This window comes from Ascidia mentula, chromosome 6, assembly GCF_947561715.1.
Source record: "Ascidia mentula chromosome 6, kaAscMent1.1, whole genome shotgun sequence".
NCBI classification, from domain to species: domain Eukaryota; kingdom Metazoa; phylum Chordata; class Ascidiacea; order Phlebobranchia; family Ascidiidae; genus Ascidia; species Ascidia mentula.
The window spans coordinates 19,797,762-19,815,121 of record NC_138571.1 but is presented as its reverse complement, the minus strand read 5'-3'; the positions used below and the strand labels follow the sequence as shown (position 1 = coordinate 19,815,121).

General features: G+C 37.8%; 4 protein-coding genes across 4 annotated transcripts; 1 reads left to right on the top strand and 3 right to left on the bottom strand.

Annotated features, from left to right (window-relative positions):
* Window positions 1-1,929: 1,929 nt before the first annotated feature.
* Window positions 1,930-5,957, bottom strand: LOC145906059 (vesicle-associated membrane protein-associated protein A-like). The gene is made up of 6 exons (XM_082993438.1): window positions 5,831-5,957; window positions 5,503-5,655; window positions 4,322-4,425; window positions 3,835-3,906; window positions 3,147-3,314; window positions 1,930-2,783 (listed from the first exon to the last, which is right to left on the bottom strand). The coding sequence occupies exons 1-6, from the start codon at window positions 5,892-5,894 to the stop codon at window positions 2,661-2,663; spliced, it is 684 nt and encodes a 227-aa protein (XP_082849564.1). The 5' UTR covers window positions 5,895-5,957; the 3' UTR covers window positions 1,930-2,660.
* Window positions 5,958-6,889: 932 nt separating this feature from the next.
* LOC145905731 (glucose-fructose oxidoreductase domain-containing protein 1-like) lies at window positions 6,890-8,437 on the top strand. The gene is made up of 2 exons (XM_082993005.1): window positions 6,890-8,065; window positions 8,295-8,437. The coding sequence occupies exons 1-2, from the start codon at window positions 6,947-6,949 to the stop codon at window positions 8,373-8,375; spliced, it is 1,200 nt and encodes a 399-aa protein (XP_082849131.1). The 5' UTR covers window positions 6,890-6,946; the 3' UTR covers window positions 8,376-8,437.
* Window positions 8,438-9,632: 1,195 nt separating this feature from the next.
* On the bottom strand, window positions 9,633-11,894 carry LOC145905732 (vacuolar protein sorting-associated protein 72 homolog). Its single transcript, XM_082993007.1, has 6 exons — window positions 11,663-11,894; window positions 11,090-11,384; window positions 10,764-10,882; window positions 10,389-10,461; window positions 10,200-10,332; window positions 9,633-9,904 (listed from the first exon to the last, which is right to left on the bottom strand). The coding sequence occupies exons 1-6, from the start codon at window positions 11,774-11,776 to the stop codon at window positions 9,634-9,636; spliced, it is 1,005 nt and encodes a 334-aa protein (XP_082849133.1). The 5' UTR covers window positions 11,777-11,894; the 3' UTR covers window position 9,633.
* Window positions 11,895-11,916: 22 nt separating this feature from the next.
* LOC145905730 (uncharacterized) lies at window positions 11,917-14,762 on the bottom strand. The gene has a single exon (XM_082993004.1). The coding sequence runs from the start codon at window positions 14,688-14,690 to the stop codon at window positions 12,255-12,257; it is 2,436 nt and encodes an 811-aa protein (XP_082849130.1). The 5' UTR covers window positions 14,691-14,762; the 3' UTR covers window positions 11,917-12,254.
* Window positions 14,763-17,360: the final 2,598 nt, after the last annotated feature.

Here is a 17,360-nt window from a genome sequence, read left to right as displayed (position 1 = left end):
ACACACAGAACGAAACAAAAGAATGGAAACCAAGCAAATAAGTTGTTTCTGATATTTTTAAACATCTTCATGCAAATCTCGTCCGTTTTGTACTTATGACGACTTGACCTATGATCTATTCTGCGCACAACATGCAGGTTATGTTGTTACACTCTCATATTCGAAGCTGTCAGCTTCCGGGTTGTCCGTCCCTTGAACAGTGAAACATTATGTGGTAACAACCTCGCGTCATCGCGCGCTGTTATTGTGACGTCAGAAAGACCGGTCGCTTCCGCGCACGAATTGGCGACGCCACGCGCCACGTGACAAAATAAATTGCCGAAGATTAAAAGTCTAAAACAATATTGCTGCTTTGTTACGACACAATGAACGAAACAATCATAACAATGAAATTAATGTAAACTGTAAAGTAAATCAAAATCCGCCAAAATCGCATTCTAACATTGTTTCTGTGGCCTGAAATCTGAACACAAAACATAGCGCAAGCGGCGCGGGACGTTTATTTCCGTAGGCTCAAATCAATCAGCTTTCTTATTTAAGACAAATATATTTCGCTAAACTAAGGCATCAACCGTGTCCTATTTATATGCGGATATAAACGTTTCCCTGCTGCTTATGTTAAGTAGAAGAGGTGGAAATCGTCACGGCGATTGCAACAGGATAGGGAATGATTTTCATAATCTTTGCACAAATAATATTGCAAAAATATGCTTCGGGTAATTTCAGATTTCTGTCGACGCCGCGCGGTTCAATTTAGCAAAATTGTTTGTCGCTAAGTGGCGCTGTTTCTCGCATAGACGGACGACCAACGTCGTGCCAAAAATGAAACACAAAAGTGTGTTGCAGACCGTGCCACTGTTTCTATCTATCACTACTAGGCCTCGCCATTGCAGTTTGGTGACAGATAACGACACAATAGGTCGATTGGCCGAATCCCTTATACATAAAACACGCAAGTTTATGTAATATTTGTGCAATTAGGTACAACTCAAGTTACACAGTGCACATTAAATGTTGAAATTCCACTTACCATTTTCTTATTTGCGTGAATTGTTAGCAAAAAGGCACCTTTTTATTGAGGAAAGAACAAATGCTCTCTGTTATATTTTGTAATTTGTTGATGTTAAGATTCTGTGATGACGTTACCTTCCGGTGTGCTAAACGCCGAAAAGAAAACGTTTCTGGTTGACCTAATATTTCTGAGACTTTCGTGGGTGGGAAAGGTTGCCTCGCAACACTTCAAAGAGTGGCACAAACTATTTCAAGACACTAATCTAATTTCCAAAGCGAAGCGTAAAGTGCTACGTTTGCGTCACAAATGGCATTGTTACGTTGCGTCATGTGATGCGAGAAGCGGCAGCAGATGGCCAAGTGTAAATTTGAGCTTTTTCTGTTGAATCAAGCAAAAAAAGACGAAGTTGTTGAAATTTATACCAGTCACCGGTAAGTCAATAGTTGTGGAACTAATGTTTGTGGACTGTTACATCTCGGTGCCCAAGCAAGCGATAACAATGTTTGGTTTTTGTTGTCATCGACATATTTGCAAACAATTCAAGTTGTTTAACTTTAAGCATCATTTACCATTCCCAGGTAATATGGCTTAAGACTTTTAAGATACATCTCGAACGCAAATAAGCCAGAAGGTCGTGAAGATATCACTCCAACCAAGCGTTGACCTACAAGCCTTTCGGCACCTTCACATACAAAGTCAACACAACCTGTGGGCGTTCGTCACGCTTGCGTGGTTACGCACGATTTGTGCACTAACGGCCTCACCGCTGTGAAGCAACTTCTGTTCACAAGCCCAAATTTTCATCTGTATGTATTTGTTCTGCGGTGTATTGTTTTTAATCTCTGTTACACAACAAAGATCAACATTTGCATTAAACTATTTCAATTACATCTGAAACTACAACAGACGCGTTATTTTTCAACTCCTGTATTTTTAAGACAATCAACGCCAACTGTAATGAATGGCAAAGCAACCTTAATCACATGCACATTGTAGCCCGGCATTATCATCAGAATGCCTTTCACATCCATTGCATAACATTTACTGTGATTAAATCAGTGTAAAATTATAAATATTGTTAGTCTGGCTCTAGTAGGTCCTGAATTCTAACATCAAAACTTTGATGCAGTAACTGCATTTGGAAGCAAGTTATTGTGTGTGGGAAGCCTTAGAAAAGGATGTTGAACCACAACACAAACCTAGGGTCAAGTTTGAAATATTTGAATGTGCGTTTGTATCACATAAGAAAAATATCTACACATATCTGTTAAATTTGAAGCAGGCAGACAATACACAAGGTACAGAGCACAAAAGGAGGATTCCAGCACTTTTTATATAGCTCTTTTAGCAAATCCTCACAACGGTAACACGGTAAAACGATATGATATCAGGCCCATTAGGAGCAGCGTATTGGTCGTTATAACAGAGGTACCAACACCACACACAAAACCAGTGAACCACTAACATATATTTGTCCTGGAAGAAACCCTACCAGTCTCTACGCTTAAAGTTATTGCGAAATTGAGTGTCATTCAAACAACTCTGTGGACTTTGAGTAAAATTTGTAAGAAAGAACATCAACCCTATTTATACGACTACAGAAGAAAAGGTTGTTCAGTGAAGGTATAGTCTGCGTTGTCCCCGGAGCTTACAGCAGGATGTAACCCAGGAGGACACCCATCACAAACGCGATGATTATGAACAATGTGAACTGTCGCTTTTGTTGGGCCAAGGTGTCAGAGCCTCCCGATCTGTCCGGAGCCAATTTACTCTGAAACGGGAAGGAGTTAAAACTGCATGTTGCAGTAAAAGGACTTAGAAGTAGTTACAAATATTCCAATACTGTGAGACATGCCATAGTCAGGAGCTCTTGACCTTAGATACTGAAGTGGAAAACTCAACACTAAGTAAAAATTTTGAAGCAGGCACACTTTATTTACATTCAAATATTTTGTGATGCCAAAGCAAATGAGCAACATGAGCTTAGTTGAACTAATTCTGTCTTTTTTGAATCATTGTGTGAATTGGTGTTAATATTGAGTATGTACGACAAACAGGCAAGCAGCTCCCCTACAGTTTTGAACCAACATCATTGTGACACATAGCATTGGCCAGTGGTAAAACAAAAACCTACCTTATATTCTGCATTGAGATGCTTAAGTTTTGCGTTGTCCGACTGAAGCCTCTTACACTCCTCCATGATAGACTGCAGTTCCGCCTGACTGCTCGGAGCAGACAAAGGTTCATCTTTCCCTTGAAATTGGGACGTCTCTTCCTTAGCTTCTTCCTTCTGAATAGAAGCCTAAGGTGTGCAAGCACATTAGTATGTGTAGGGATTGCTATTAACATGGCATACGGTACAGATATACAGATATTGCCAACATAGTATGCCTATCCTTTTTTGACATTTAAATTTACTGTCTGTGGTTGGGGTTTGTTTGTCAAGCAAAACCATGTGTCAGCACATAACAAACCATCCGTGTTCAAATACATCTGACACAGGGTGTATTATTATTAAGGTTTGTGCAGAATAAACGCTGACTTTATTCCAAACAATAAGAGGGCCAATTTTCATGACCTCTGTTATTGAAACAACACAAGAGATGAAGTCCTGCTGATTCAAACAAACAAGCATGTGACTGAAGGCAACTTGCATCAGCAAAATTATTTCATAAACATTTAAAGTAAAGAAAACATGTTGAAAAACAACCACCTGCTGGCATCTATGGTAAAGGATAATTTATATCCCAAGTTTTGCCATGCACCTCGGCAAGTATAAATATGTTTAGGTGTAAATCACTAGGTCCGATTATGACACAAACCTCAGATTCTGGGTCTTCAAAAACACATCGGAGCTTTGAGTCCATGAGGTCACCAGGTGAGGCTGCTGCCCACTAAAAATAAAGAATTACTTTGTTATAGGTTATCGCACACTGGTTAATCACTAAATAATTAAAGTCACACAGTATTTAGGTGTTTCACTTGCAGTGACTCATATTATTTTGAATGATATTTGACGAACAATAACAGCGGGTAAAAAACTTTTTTTAATCCAAGTAAGTTAATGTTTGAATAGTAGTGATTTACAACTGTGTGATTTTGCTGGGTAAAAATTTGTTTCATTGATGCCAATTGCCAATGACTTAAAAACAAATAAATGCATTTAATATGGAGGAAAATTAATCTCTGACTTGCCATAGAAGAATCAATGATTCAATGAAATAGGGAGAGCAAATGTTTTTAGTACAAACTAAGTGACCCCATTTTTTGCTTGAATAACAACAGCGATTACACATCAAATAATATTACCAGTTGTTCGACATCATCTCCGACCATTTGGGCAAACATGGATTGAACCATGAACTTGTGCTTTCCCTTATCAGGGGCATCAGCATCCATCGGCTGTAGCATTACTAAACAAAAAATAAAAAACATTTCAAAGAATGGTAGAATTGTAATTAAAGTGCATATGACACGTAAAAATCAAACATGTTAATAATCAAACTAAGAAATGTTCATAACTTTAGAACATTTCTGGCGAAAAAAGTAGCTTGATACGACGACTGGTTTCTGAGATACAGCTGATCAAAGTCGCACTTTTGCCGCTGCGAACGAAATCGTGCGAAAGCGAGATATTGTTGCGTGACGTCAAAGAAGGTGCTTCGGTCGAGCGCGAGTGCTGGCAGCAAGCCTTATGCGTAGGAATGGAAAACATTGTAAACTGATTTAAGCATAATATTGCATTAAACAGGGGACAAAAAGTGAACAAGTGCAATAAACGGATTTTGATGTTAATTTAAGCTGAAGACAGATGGCCGCTGTTCGACCTATTATGTCTAATTTAGTTGTGCAATAATAAACAGTTACTGGGACAGGGTGTTCTTGTTGTTACAGCATTTATGATCGCTAACGTGATACATGAACTTTTGAAAACACGACAGAGACAAACCATCAGTTTAGCATTGTCGTTTTGTCCACTCACAGTTATGTCGTTTCTGCTATACCCTATGGTCTTCCGTTAATTAGGGACAAATAAGCCTTCGATTCATGACGTCACAATGCCAAATTTTTGTGTGATGCAAAACCCTGTCCTGACCTTTAAGGTAAGGTAATCTGTGGATTCTCCTATGTTCGAAACTATTCGATATCTGCAAAAACAGGTGCCTTCTCCTATCTAAACAATGCATTTTTTCGACTCAAGCGCCTTATGTGATGTCCTTTTCCCCTCAGCGCAAAAGGTTTACGATTTTTGGTCGCCGTTACTTTTCGTGCAGTTTTCTACATTTTTTAGTTGACGTAGAGCCGTAAAACTTTGGATATATGTTTGTTGTAGATGTACCTTTAGTTTTACGCAAAGTTGTCATGGCCGTGTCATATGCACTTTAAACACAATATTATAAACGAACACAAATTCTGCATCAGTTAATGTCACCACATAAGTGTGACAGCAGAGGGTGAGGCATATTTCCCAACCAACATATTTTACCTACCGGAAACGCTTACGGTTGCACCAGGGTCAACAAATCCACTGTTGGGTCTGACACAGTATCGTTTTGGTGCGGTTGTCTTTACTTTAAAGCACACACGCTGATGTGAAGGATTTTTTAGTTTTAATTGAGAAGTTACAACTTCAGTGAAAGGACCTGGAAACAAGAAAATATTTTTGAAAATATTTTACTTTCAAATGTTAGCTACTTTTTCAAGTGGTTGGTGTTACAATGCCAATTATAAATTAAAAAAAAAACATCAATTATTCAATAATAATTCATTGACATGTATGCAAGCATAAACCTGTATTAGTTTAGCTGTTACAATTACCTTTGAACCGTAGTTCATTCAATGGTTCTATGTCCAAAATCTGTGGTTGCTTTTGCCGAGCCATTTTTGTTAATCTTTTGGTTCACAAAAACCACAAGCACTGCTAAACATACAGACACAACCTAATGCACAGAAATTGAAAATGGTTTGTCAATATATTATTTAAACTCAAAGCTACACATAGGAAACACACAAACAACAAAAACCTAGCTTTGCTAGCGGCAGATTTAATGTAAGCTACAATGGCGTCATAACACCCTTCCTGTGAGCCAAAATGTCCAAACATCGAAGCTACAAACCTCACGAAATATTCTGCAACAAGTTCTACCCACACATAAAGTACAAATCACAATTCTTGCGAAACGAGAGAAAAAGTTCATATTTCACACTGCGGTACAGTTAAATATTCGGAAGTTTATCATATATTGTAGTGTTGGTAAGATATGTTTATTTAAAATTTCATTATAATTAATTGTACGTAAGTAATTAATTCAAATTAGACAACTTTATCAACAACAAATAACAATCAAATTAGATGAACAAGGGTATTGCAAAACAAAAACAGATGTATTGTATTACACCATACAAATATAGGAATTATTAGTAAATTATTTTTGCATCACAATTTAGGTTTTTTTTAGGCATAAAAATTCGCCAGAAGAGGTCGGCTACAGAAAACAGGCGAGACCCCTTCTCCCATCTGAAATGCAAATGGAAAGTCATGCGTAAATGTTTGACTGTGTGCGGCATTTTGTGAGGTGTTGTTTTTGCAACTGTTGCGCTCTTAAAAGCAGGCAGTCTGTAATTACTTTTAAAAGTTTCTTTGTTAAGATGTTTAAAAGTTGTCTTGCCCTTTATTATTTTTGGAAAAAAACAAGTTATCTTGCTGCAAATTGAATAACTGAAATAATGAAAACTTAAAATAGGTTTTCCCCACCAACTGAAATAAACCGTTAATTTTTGTGTAGAAGTTTTTATAAATTTTATTAGTTTATACAGTATTCAGTTTAGAAACAAGAAATAAATGTCATTTCATTCACTTAGTTTTTTTCATGAAAACCTGTTGAAATTTGTAGATCTAACACCTATTGAAATGACTTAAAATGTGAAACAATTATGACTTACCTCTTACCTGGTGTAGGGGTATTTGGTACAGGTATCACTGCAAAAGCTTTCATTCATATTTTGCGATGTGCTGGTTTTCGGATTCAAGCTCTATGGGGAAGAACAAGAGATGAAGCTGAAGAGCTTGCGAAACTTCTCGACATTCCGTTCTTTACATCTAACATTGATGATGTTCTTCTTAATCAAGACGTCGATCTGGTGTGTATCCACAGCCCCCCTTTTCTGCAATCACAAATCGCTGTTAAAACCCTGAATATTGGGAAAAATGTGGTTTGTGAGCGTCCTGGTGGCCTGGGCTTTGAAGATACCCTGCGGATGTTAAATGCTGCCAAATACTACCCTACCCTAATGTCCCTGATGACATATCATCTCCGTTTTCTGCCCACATTTCGAAAAATGAAAGAGAAAGTCATGGAGGGGTTTATTGGTGACATTCTTGTCATAGAGGTTCGTGTGCATAGTGGTGTCCAGTTGGACCAACACTACAACTGGTTGCACGATGGTAGAATGGGAGGTGGTATCCTGGCACAATTCGGAGGTCATTTTATTGACGTCATTAATTTTGTCACCAGCCAAAAAGCAACTCAAGTTCACGGCTTCCTCACCACATTCCAGAAGCACACAGCTAAAGTAAATGGCTTTAGAGAGATTACCAGCGATGATTTTTGCACTTTTCAAATGAAACTTGACAAGGGAGCTTGTTGTACTTGTGTTCTGAACAACAATGTACCCGGAAAGTTCTCTTATGAGGTTCTAGTTATCGGCACCAACGCTTGCCTCATTGCAAAAGATGGATTTTTGTACGGAAAAACCAAGTCAACAGGAAATGAATTCAGTAAACAGGAGTTGATGGAATCCGATGACCAGATTGTGCCAAGTGGTTTTGATGAAATCTTCCCAATAAACATCTTTGAACAGATGCCCGCTTCACTCTGTCAAGGGATGATAAAGTTTATTGAATCATTAAAAGAATCATTCCTCCAGCAAGCTGACAAGCGAACATGGGACTTTGCTTCAATGGAAACTGCAGCAACGTTTGAAGACGCGCTGTATGTCCAGTCGGTCATAGAATCGATAGAAAAGTCCAGCAAAACCAGTGACTGGGTGCAAGTAAGTAACAAAACAAAATTTTGAATTGCAAAGCTGCAGACAGGGTGTGTACACGCACTGTTTCGACCTGTTAGTTCTCATCAGTGCAGCTGTTTACCTAAAATTTTAAATTTTACCTAATTTTTTTTCATATTTGGTTGGAGTTTAAAACGTTTTGATTTTTAGGATCCATTGATATTTACATAATTCTTGCTGTATTTAACATGGAATGTGTTTTGTGTTGTTTCAGGTCCACCCAACTGGAACCGGCACCAAATCAGTCAGTTCAAGTGGATTAAACAAACAAAGCAGTGTTATAAATGTGCCATAAACACACCAGCTCCAAATACGACCAGTTAACTGCTGATCATTGCTCACATAAACATGCTCTAAGGAATTTTTATTGCGTAGCAGCAGCCATGTTGGTAGTGCTACATTGGAATTGGGAAATTTGGGCGATAACACTTCAAGGTTCACAATAATTTGTAGACCATGTGTAAATTTAACATATATAGTTTAAATACATTAACATTCAGTACTGCCCCAAGTTGTCCAGCCATTTCACAATAGATAGCATTGTTGGCGAAAAATATGAATTAGGAACCTTGTTTTTGTTGTTGATTTTTAGTTCGTCAAATGAAGCTGTAATCCTATGATCTACTTCACATTATTATTTGTTCACATGAAGCATTTATGCAAATCCCAATAACCCCACTATATATCTTGCCAGCTATAATTAATTGTGACCTCAATAGTAATTGACAATTTTTATTAAAAAGAAATACAAAATGTTTTTTGTATGCTGCCAGTTTGGGGTATACATAGCATGTTAGATTCCAGCATGTAGAGCTTCTGGTTTTGTATCCCATGTATGTATGTGAAGGTGAAAGTTTTTTTTGTAGTTACATGCTTGTCATTGGTCATGCCATCCTTTCTAGATAATGCACTTGTGCTTGCGTTTAATATTACTCTCAACATTTATGCAGTGTGTTGTTCAATTTGTAATTTCTAGTGTTCAGGCATGGCTTACACCTAATTCAAATAAGCCCAAACACTTCTGCTATGCTGATGACAGATCACCCATCCCCGATAAAATCTGACAGTGTTTCATGGCGGTTTTGTTATTTTATTCACCTCTGGTGCTGAATCACCCACAATTCATAGAAAACAACCCCCCCGTTAAAATTGAATCTGTTTACATCCTTGTGTTTTGTGTATTTGCTATGTTGCAATGTGTTGTCAACGAAATCCTACAAAGTTTACTTAGATACGAAGAAATACAGAAAAATTATACCATTACGATTGTATTGTGGGCAAGTAATACCAAAGAAATTTTTTTCAGCAGAGACAAAAAACGGTCAATTGTGCGGAACCCAAACGTAAACACTCACTTCCTATACACCTTCCTCTATAAATGATCAAGCAGGTTCAAATCAATTTGTGCTTTTGTTGCAGAATCAGATTCATGACAAATTGTTCAAGGTTTTCAATGACCACAGTATGGTTATACAGTACACAATATCCATCACTGTGTTTTTATTCTCAATCCCTGCAGGACGTTAGACATGGGAGAAATTTGTGTCAAAGTTTTATCGAATGTTCCCCCTTTCCTTTAACTCGGTAACAGTTATGCTGCACGCCTCACGAATTTTCTTAAACGCAGCTAAATCGTAATATGGGATTTTTGTGAGTGGGTCGATAAAACGGGCAGGCTTGTTTGTGACAACACAGTAAGGTTTTGGTCTTGGTCGTGCACGCTTCCAGCGAAATGTTTTGTGAAAAGTTGCATCGTGGGAGAATATGATAAAGTTGCAAGACACCTTGTTTTTGGCATCGGAGGTCACTAGTGGGGAATCCACCCTGTAGAAAATAAAATAAATATGATTGAAAATTCAAGCTAAAATATGCCTCTAATATAAGTATTGGGTAGGCATTGTTATTTTACTGCACAGGTTATATAATATACTGCTTTGTACATATCTAGCATCAAACCTAACATTACAATTGCAGACAGTGAAATTCATTGTGGACTTTTTTTATCAAATGTACGAGAGGCTCTTTCTATATCCGAAGAGATGCAAGCAGTTTTGGTAATTTTAAAGTGGTGGCGACAAAGATTAACGGCCGGTATTTTAGTAGAGGCAAAAATACACACTTTTCCACATCGACGTTGTTTCCATTGATCACAGCTGGGATTGAGGTGGAAAAATACTTCACAGTTGGTTCTTCAAACACTCTTTTTTTGGTTGTTGTCTTTTTTCTGTTTGCTTCAAGCCTCTGGTAGTTTTCTGATAAAAAAGCATGAATGAGACGGAATATACTGACCACAAGATAACGACCAAACCTAAAGATTTGAGATTTTTTTTCTCTGTCTTTTCCGCTTCAGCGAGCAGCTCTTCCTGTGTCAATCTTCTTATCTGTTGACAAGATAAAATATTTGTTACTTTTTGGTGCTTGTATCAAGAAATAGTTAGCCAGTATTGAATAGTATTGTGACACAAGACATTCACAACAATACTTTCATGGCTACTTCTTTTTCCTAAACGGCATAATGTCAAAAACAGCAACATTTGAAATAAGTAATAATTGATTTTTTTCCTTAAACGTATGTATTTGAAAAAGTGTTGTGTTTCTGAGTTTATTCAACCAATTTGCGATTGTTTTTTTACATGAAAAACATCATCTTGTATATCTCACATAGATAAACATGGATATTTACCCCAACAAGTGGTTTCTTTCCTGTTTCTTTCTTCTTTTTATCACTCGCTTCTCTCTCTTTTCGACGCAAACTTGTCAACAGGGAGTTCGTGGCGGTGGATTTCCGAGATGATTTTCTCACTAAAAAACAACAACAGTTTAGTATTTAGGAGAATACAAAGTCCTAAGTTAACATAGCCCAGTTCAGTACTAGTGAAACCATGCTACCAAACTACAAGATAATATATTCAATCTGGAATGCTGCATCATAGAAAGTTTGAGTAGCATGCCATGGTTTACCATTAAACACTTCAAACATGGTATAAGCCAACAAATGTTTGCAATTACTTGGGCCATCGTCGTCGCCGACAATCCTTGGTGATTTTCCAATGACATCTTGCTTTTCTTGTGCATCCGATGACTTTACTTGTTTAGATGAACCAGAGTCACTTTTCTTTGTGGGTTTTTTCGTTGTCGGAATTTCCTTGTAAGCTTTTGTTAAAATTCCTTTCTTCCTCCGTTTCGGTTTGTCCGCGTCATCGTCACCGCTCTCTGGTTCATCTTCCTCGGAACGATCGAAGTCAGAATCCACCTCGTCAGCCGAATCTTCTTGCTCGGAATCAAAATCATTGTCTTCTTCCTCCTGCAGATTCGATGATTATGTCATCATGAAAGTGACAATTACACCACAAATTAGACATTATTATTTCAATTTTATCTGCTTTAGTTTTTCAGTGATGAAGGTTTGCAAGAATGGCCAATGTTAATCAAACTTACAATAAAAACCATGCAGATTGGAATGCAACATACTGGTATAATCAGTATTATATATCTATATACACTCTGTGCATGGAGAATACATCACTTCTGTCCAATATTACAGTATCTGATGGAAAATTTGTAAATTATAATGCATTTTACCTCATTAAACCCGCCGTAGGTAGTTTTGTAAAAGTCATCTTCGTCAGCTTCTTCCTCCATCACACGAGACATCCTGTTACCAGCATTTCGACGAGGTTCTCGGGTAGCTGCCATCTTTGTTAAACCACAAGCTTCCCTTGGTTGCCAAACAAAAATTCTTCCAACAAACGATAACTCTCCACAGTCAGTAGTGTTGTCACAGTATTAAAACTAAGTTTTCCTTGTTCAGTTATGCTGCACAAAAAGGGTGTTGACATTGGTGTTTAAAACACTGTGCACAATAAATATTCTGAAAATGAACTTAAAGTAGTGGGACATGCATTCACATGCAAACCTCATTCATGCATTTCAACATCATGATGTATGAACACAAATACATGAAGTAAACAAAATACAAAGATTGAACTGTAAAAAGTTTAACAACAATAAAGTACAGTATTACTAAACAGGTACATGATGTTTGCTATGCAAAAAACTAACAGAAAAATTCTGCTCCAGTTGCATCAGTACCAAGTAAAAGTTTATGTAGGTAAAAGTATTTAGCAGCACATACAACATCATTTGTTTAAACAACAAACATCGTGACAAGAAACTATTTCTTTAATTGTGAACAGGCATTTATGGCTTGTTGGTGGACGCTTCGACTCATTTCCAAATCTTGAGCCCATGAGGCGTAATTTTCATAAACTTCGATCTGGTGCGGCTTGGCAGACGTGAACTTTAACCTTTCCTGCATTTCTCTGCGTTTGCTGAGGAAATATTCACGGATGGTTGTGATTCCAATCCCTGTTGCCATTTCTATTCTCTGGACTTCACTGTCGCTTGGATATGGCTCGATACAGAAGCTCTCGTACAAGACATCGAGTCCAGCTTGGTTGGCAGGAGGATTAGGCAGGCTTTGATTATTTAGTGGAACAATTAAAACATCACCACCAGCACCAAGAGGAGGGCTACTGTCAGCAGTCAAATGCTCTCCGTCACAAATCGCTTTGGAGACTTTTTTCATTCCACGTTTTGCAGATTTTCGTTTTGAAGATTTTCCCAATGTATTTGGAACTTGTTTGTTGTTAACTTCACATTTGCCTTGAAAAAAAGATTCAACAGCACACAAAGGCAGGCCAGTGACCTGCTGTGCATTCTGCAACATGTGACCGCTGGGCATTGTGTTAATGTTATCTCCCATATTATTAAGCATCCCAATCTGGGATGGATTGAGTTCATGTTCCAATCCACAGTTGCAAGTCATCCATACAGTGGGATTCACAGGAAAATGTGCAACTCCTAATGGTTTATTCATCATCATAGCATTTGGTTTTGGTATCGCGTTATGCAAGTTTGGCCCAGGGCCGCCAGGTGGGCTCACCAAAGGTTGTGTCACATTGTTAACAGGTTGGCCACCAACAAAAGACCAGGCTTCCATAACTTCATCAGGACTCCAACTGATCCCATACTTAATGCGTGCCCCAACAAACCAGTTCTTAATCTGTGGGACTGAGAGTTTGGTTACGCTCGACAAGTAGCAAATTTCCTCCACAGGAGGGTAGGGGAACTTTGAGAAACTGTGCAGAAGTACTGAGCGAATTTTTGGGTTGGAATCAATGTAAGAAATAATTCTCATATTTGGAAAACTGACAATCCTCCTTTCAGCAATTGCAGAAAACAACTCACGGGGGTCAATAATGGTGTTGTAATTTAAAACATTTGGTGCACCACTATTGCACGGCACATTTTGATGTCCAGGAGGTCTTTGTTTGTGAAAAACAATACCTGGTAGAGTTGGATGGGATGATTGAGAAATATCTGGTTGTGAAACACGTCGTTTTCTCTGAGTTCCAGGTAAACTTTTACTGCAATCGGCTCCTGCAGTTGTTGTTGATAACGTGGGTGACATTTGTGAAGATGCGCTTGCGGTTGCTTTGGGAGAATTTGTTTCATGTTCAATCCCACCTGGTGACAAACTTGTGTTTGACCGATCACTGCTGTTATTGGATTGAGAAGAAAGGTGATCTTTCAAGTTGTGCACAATATCCTCCAACTTAGAGCAGCTCTTGCTTTTCGGCGGTGATGATTTATCTTTGGGAACTTTTATTAAAGGTTGCTGGGATAATTGTTTTTTCTGGTCTGTCTTCTCACCATTAGATTCTGCATGTTTGTTTATCAAGATTTTAGTTTCATTGACAGATTTTGAGGTCTTCTCAATTTTGTTGTTTCTCGTGATTTCAGTTGCATTATTTTCATCCACGGGTTGTGAAGGTTTTTCTTCAATTTTGGGAGCTGTAGGGTTTTTGTGACTTTCCATTGGCAAAAATTCATGTTCTGTATTTGAGAAAGATTTCAGGGCAGGGTTTTTTAAATTTTCAGCAAAATTTTCATCAATATTATCGACTATTGCATTCTTAGGTTCTTTGCCAGAGTGACTTTTATCTTCTTCAGCAGAGATATTTGGACTGTCACTGGTTTGTGAATTACTGCTTGAATTTAAAGAATTGTATTTGTCATAAGGATTGTCTATAACAGCAGGTTCCGATAATTGCTGATTATTTTCATCTTTTGTTTCTACAATTTCCATTTCGTTTTTATCAGGATCACAGACAACATTAGTGTTTTCGACCTTCTCAATATCAGGATTTTCCACTGACATAGAAACATCAGCATTATTCATGTTCCTTTGACCTTCTTTGCTGGAATTGTCATCGTTTTCAAGCACAGGGTTAAAGTGTTTAACCTTGACATGCAAGACATATTTGCGGATGCTATACGATGAAAAATTGCAGACATTGCAACCAAATGGTATTTTATTGGTTTGGGATGAGGAAGTGTTTGGTACCAGGGAACTTCTGTGGCGCCGCTTGATGTAACCACTTCTTGGATGATGTCGCTTAATCATGTTTGCCGTAAAACGTCTGTTTTTCTCAAAATAAACTGACCAATTTGCTTGAAGAATTAAAAGATAATCTAAAGGTAAAATTAAAACGTTTTTACAGTCGCAGGAAGACATCATTAAATACGTATAAGTAACTCCCATCATGCTAGAAGCACGAAAAAAACAAATAAACTGTTTTCAGGCAAAATAGCGCGGAAGATATTTGCCACATTTGCAAAGTTTTATTTGTAATCCGCGCATTGTGTCACCACATGTTTAATTGCATAATATTGCCTCTATTTTGTTGATAAAGAACGGAAATATATTTTCTTACTACTTAGCACATTAACAACAAAATACCATTTTCGCATGAGCGGGATTTTATTTGTCACGCATGAGAAAGTCCGTCACGCTTTATAAATATAAAGTTAAGTGGTAATTTGTAAAACAACAAAAAGCAAATATAACAAGAAATTTAATGCAACAAAATTCATCATAGATTTCTTTTTGCCCTTACAAGGTTTATCATTTACCATCAGTGTACGTCACTCGCTTCATTGTAATTTGAACCAAGTTTTTGTGTCAGCTGGTGCGTGGGCGCATCACGACCCACAAAAAGGTAATTTTTTAGATGTAACCCGTGTTTAAACTCTAGTTGGATACGATTATTTTCTTCCCAAACAGTAAAAAAACGAAACAAAAAGGTTTAGAGGGATTGAAGATGGTTGAAAAAGTATTTTTTCATGCTGTCGACCATGTTGTTTGGCCGCCGCTGAAGTTACAAATTTCCCAACAACAAAAAGAGTTTCATAAAAAAAATGCCAAATGCTTTAAGACGAAATCCTGCTCACAAACAACACAAAAAAACGAAAACAACATAAACCGGATTACGGTTCGTACATCTATCTACATTCATAGTGTCGAAAGTTTGCCTGGAATATCTTGGTTTGTTTGACGTCTTGAAGGCTTCGTGTTCACCCGGAAAAACTCCTTTTGTGCTTAACACTGTGGTCAACTACTCGATATAAAAAAAATAATTAGGGTAGAACTGCTACAAGAGTGGCGTTGACGCCCAACCTTCTCCGGTTTCTTGTTGCGTCACAATTGTGGATCATGTGACACTAGCAGCTGGTGTGTGGGTTTGGAGGAAATTCACATAAATCACGTTTTTGTTTTGAAATACGCGGAACTTGGGATTTGATCCGAAAAATCAAATCTCATCAAACAATAAAGCGACAAAACCTTTCATAATGATTTGCATTCAAATAAAGTTCTGTTGCAGAGGAAGAACCAACGTTAAAAGAAAACGGATTTATCGCATGATTAACATGCAGATTGGGGGGGCATGACAACAGTTTTGGGGGAGCATGGACTGTTGGGTATTTTTATTCGTCGCTTATCGGAGGTATATAAGAGACAAGATCACCGTGAAGTTGCATCAGAATTATTCAACAAGAAAAATTTGATTCAGACCAAAAAAAAAGAGAATCAGAAAATTGTCGGGAATTCGTCAACAACATCAGGAAGAATGGTAAGAATGTGATTTTTGCGGTAAAAGGAAATCAGATACAAATGCTTCCAGATAGCACAACGAGGAATAAACTTTAGAAGCGGATTTTTTATCAAAAAATAAATGACGTCAAATAAAACTGTTTTTTTAACAAAATGAAAATCAGTTTTTATTTTTCGTTTGTAAGAAACATTGATATTTGCAGGTTTTTCCCAAGTTTGCCTTTCTTATGTTTGCCGCGTTACTGGTCATGGTTTCCATGGTTTCCCAAACTACCGCTGCCCATCTGGACAGACGTCACAAGCAGGTTGACACGTCATCGTAAGTTTAACGCGTGACCTCGTGTTTATAAACTTAATCTTTGTATCCAAAAAAATATAAAGCCGATATCGTAAGATGTACAGCAAAGATTCCACTTTGCCTATTTACTTTATAAAAGCGCCACCATGCGATGATGTTTCCAACCTAAAAATACGAAACAAACTTTTGTTGAAGTGATCGTCAATTTGTGGGACAGTTATTTAAAAACTATTTTAGGTCCACTTTCACTCAAGTTTTGATTTTAAACGTTTTAAATCGCAGAAGAGAATGCGGGTACAGGAACGGGTTAAGGTCTTCCAGGCGCTATACGAGTACCACGACGTCGTGGATTATGACAACGTGCCTCACGAGACCTGGGAAACTCACTGCTGCTGTTTGTGACACTCCCTGCACTGTGGATGGAGTCAGAACAGTGACCTTTCAACCCAAGCCGGTATACTACATGGTTACAATTAATAGGATGAAATGGAAAGTTCCGGTGGCTTGTTACTGTGACAACGATGATTACGAGCGAGCTCTGATGAGTTCTGGCTAATTTTTATGACGGTTTTGTTTTCAACTGATTTTCTTTGTTTCCTGTTTTGTTTTTTATGTTTTCCATGTTTGTAGGATTTTTTTTAAAGAAAATCTTTCTTTTAAATTTTTATACTTGAATATTAAAATGTGTTGAGTTAAACGCGCAGAGTCCAAGTGGTAAACCTTTAAAAAGCAGTCTGAACCTCACGCATTCAGTTCTTCAAACACTTTCCTATTGTACGAAGTTCATGTAAGATTATAATACGAAAAAAACACAAATGGCCAACGCATCAACTGCACAAACATTGGTTTACGTCATCATGCGTTTATTTTCGCCTCAATCTAACCAGGCGGGAAAGAGGTGTGGTGCGCATGCGCAGAGGTCACGTAAATTCCCGCGCGACGCATAGTGACAGGCTTTGTGACCTCATAACATCGTTGTTCTATTTTCGACGGCGAACACCTGGTGACAGAAACCTTCAAAGACG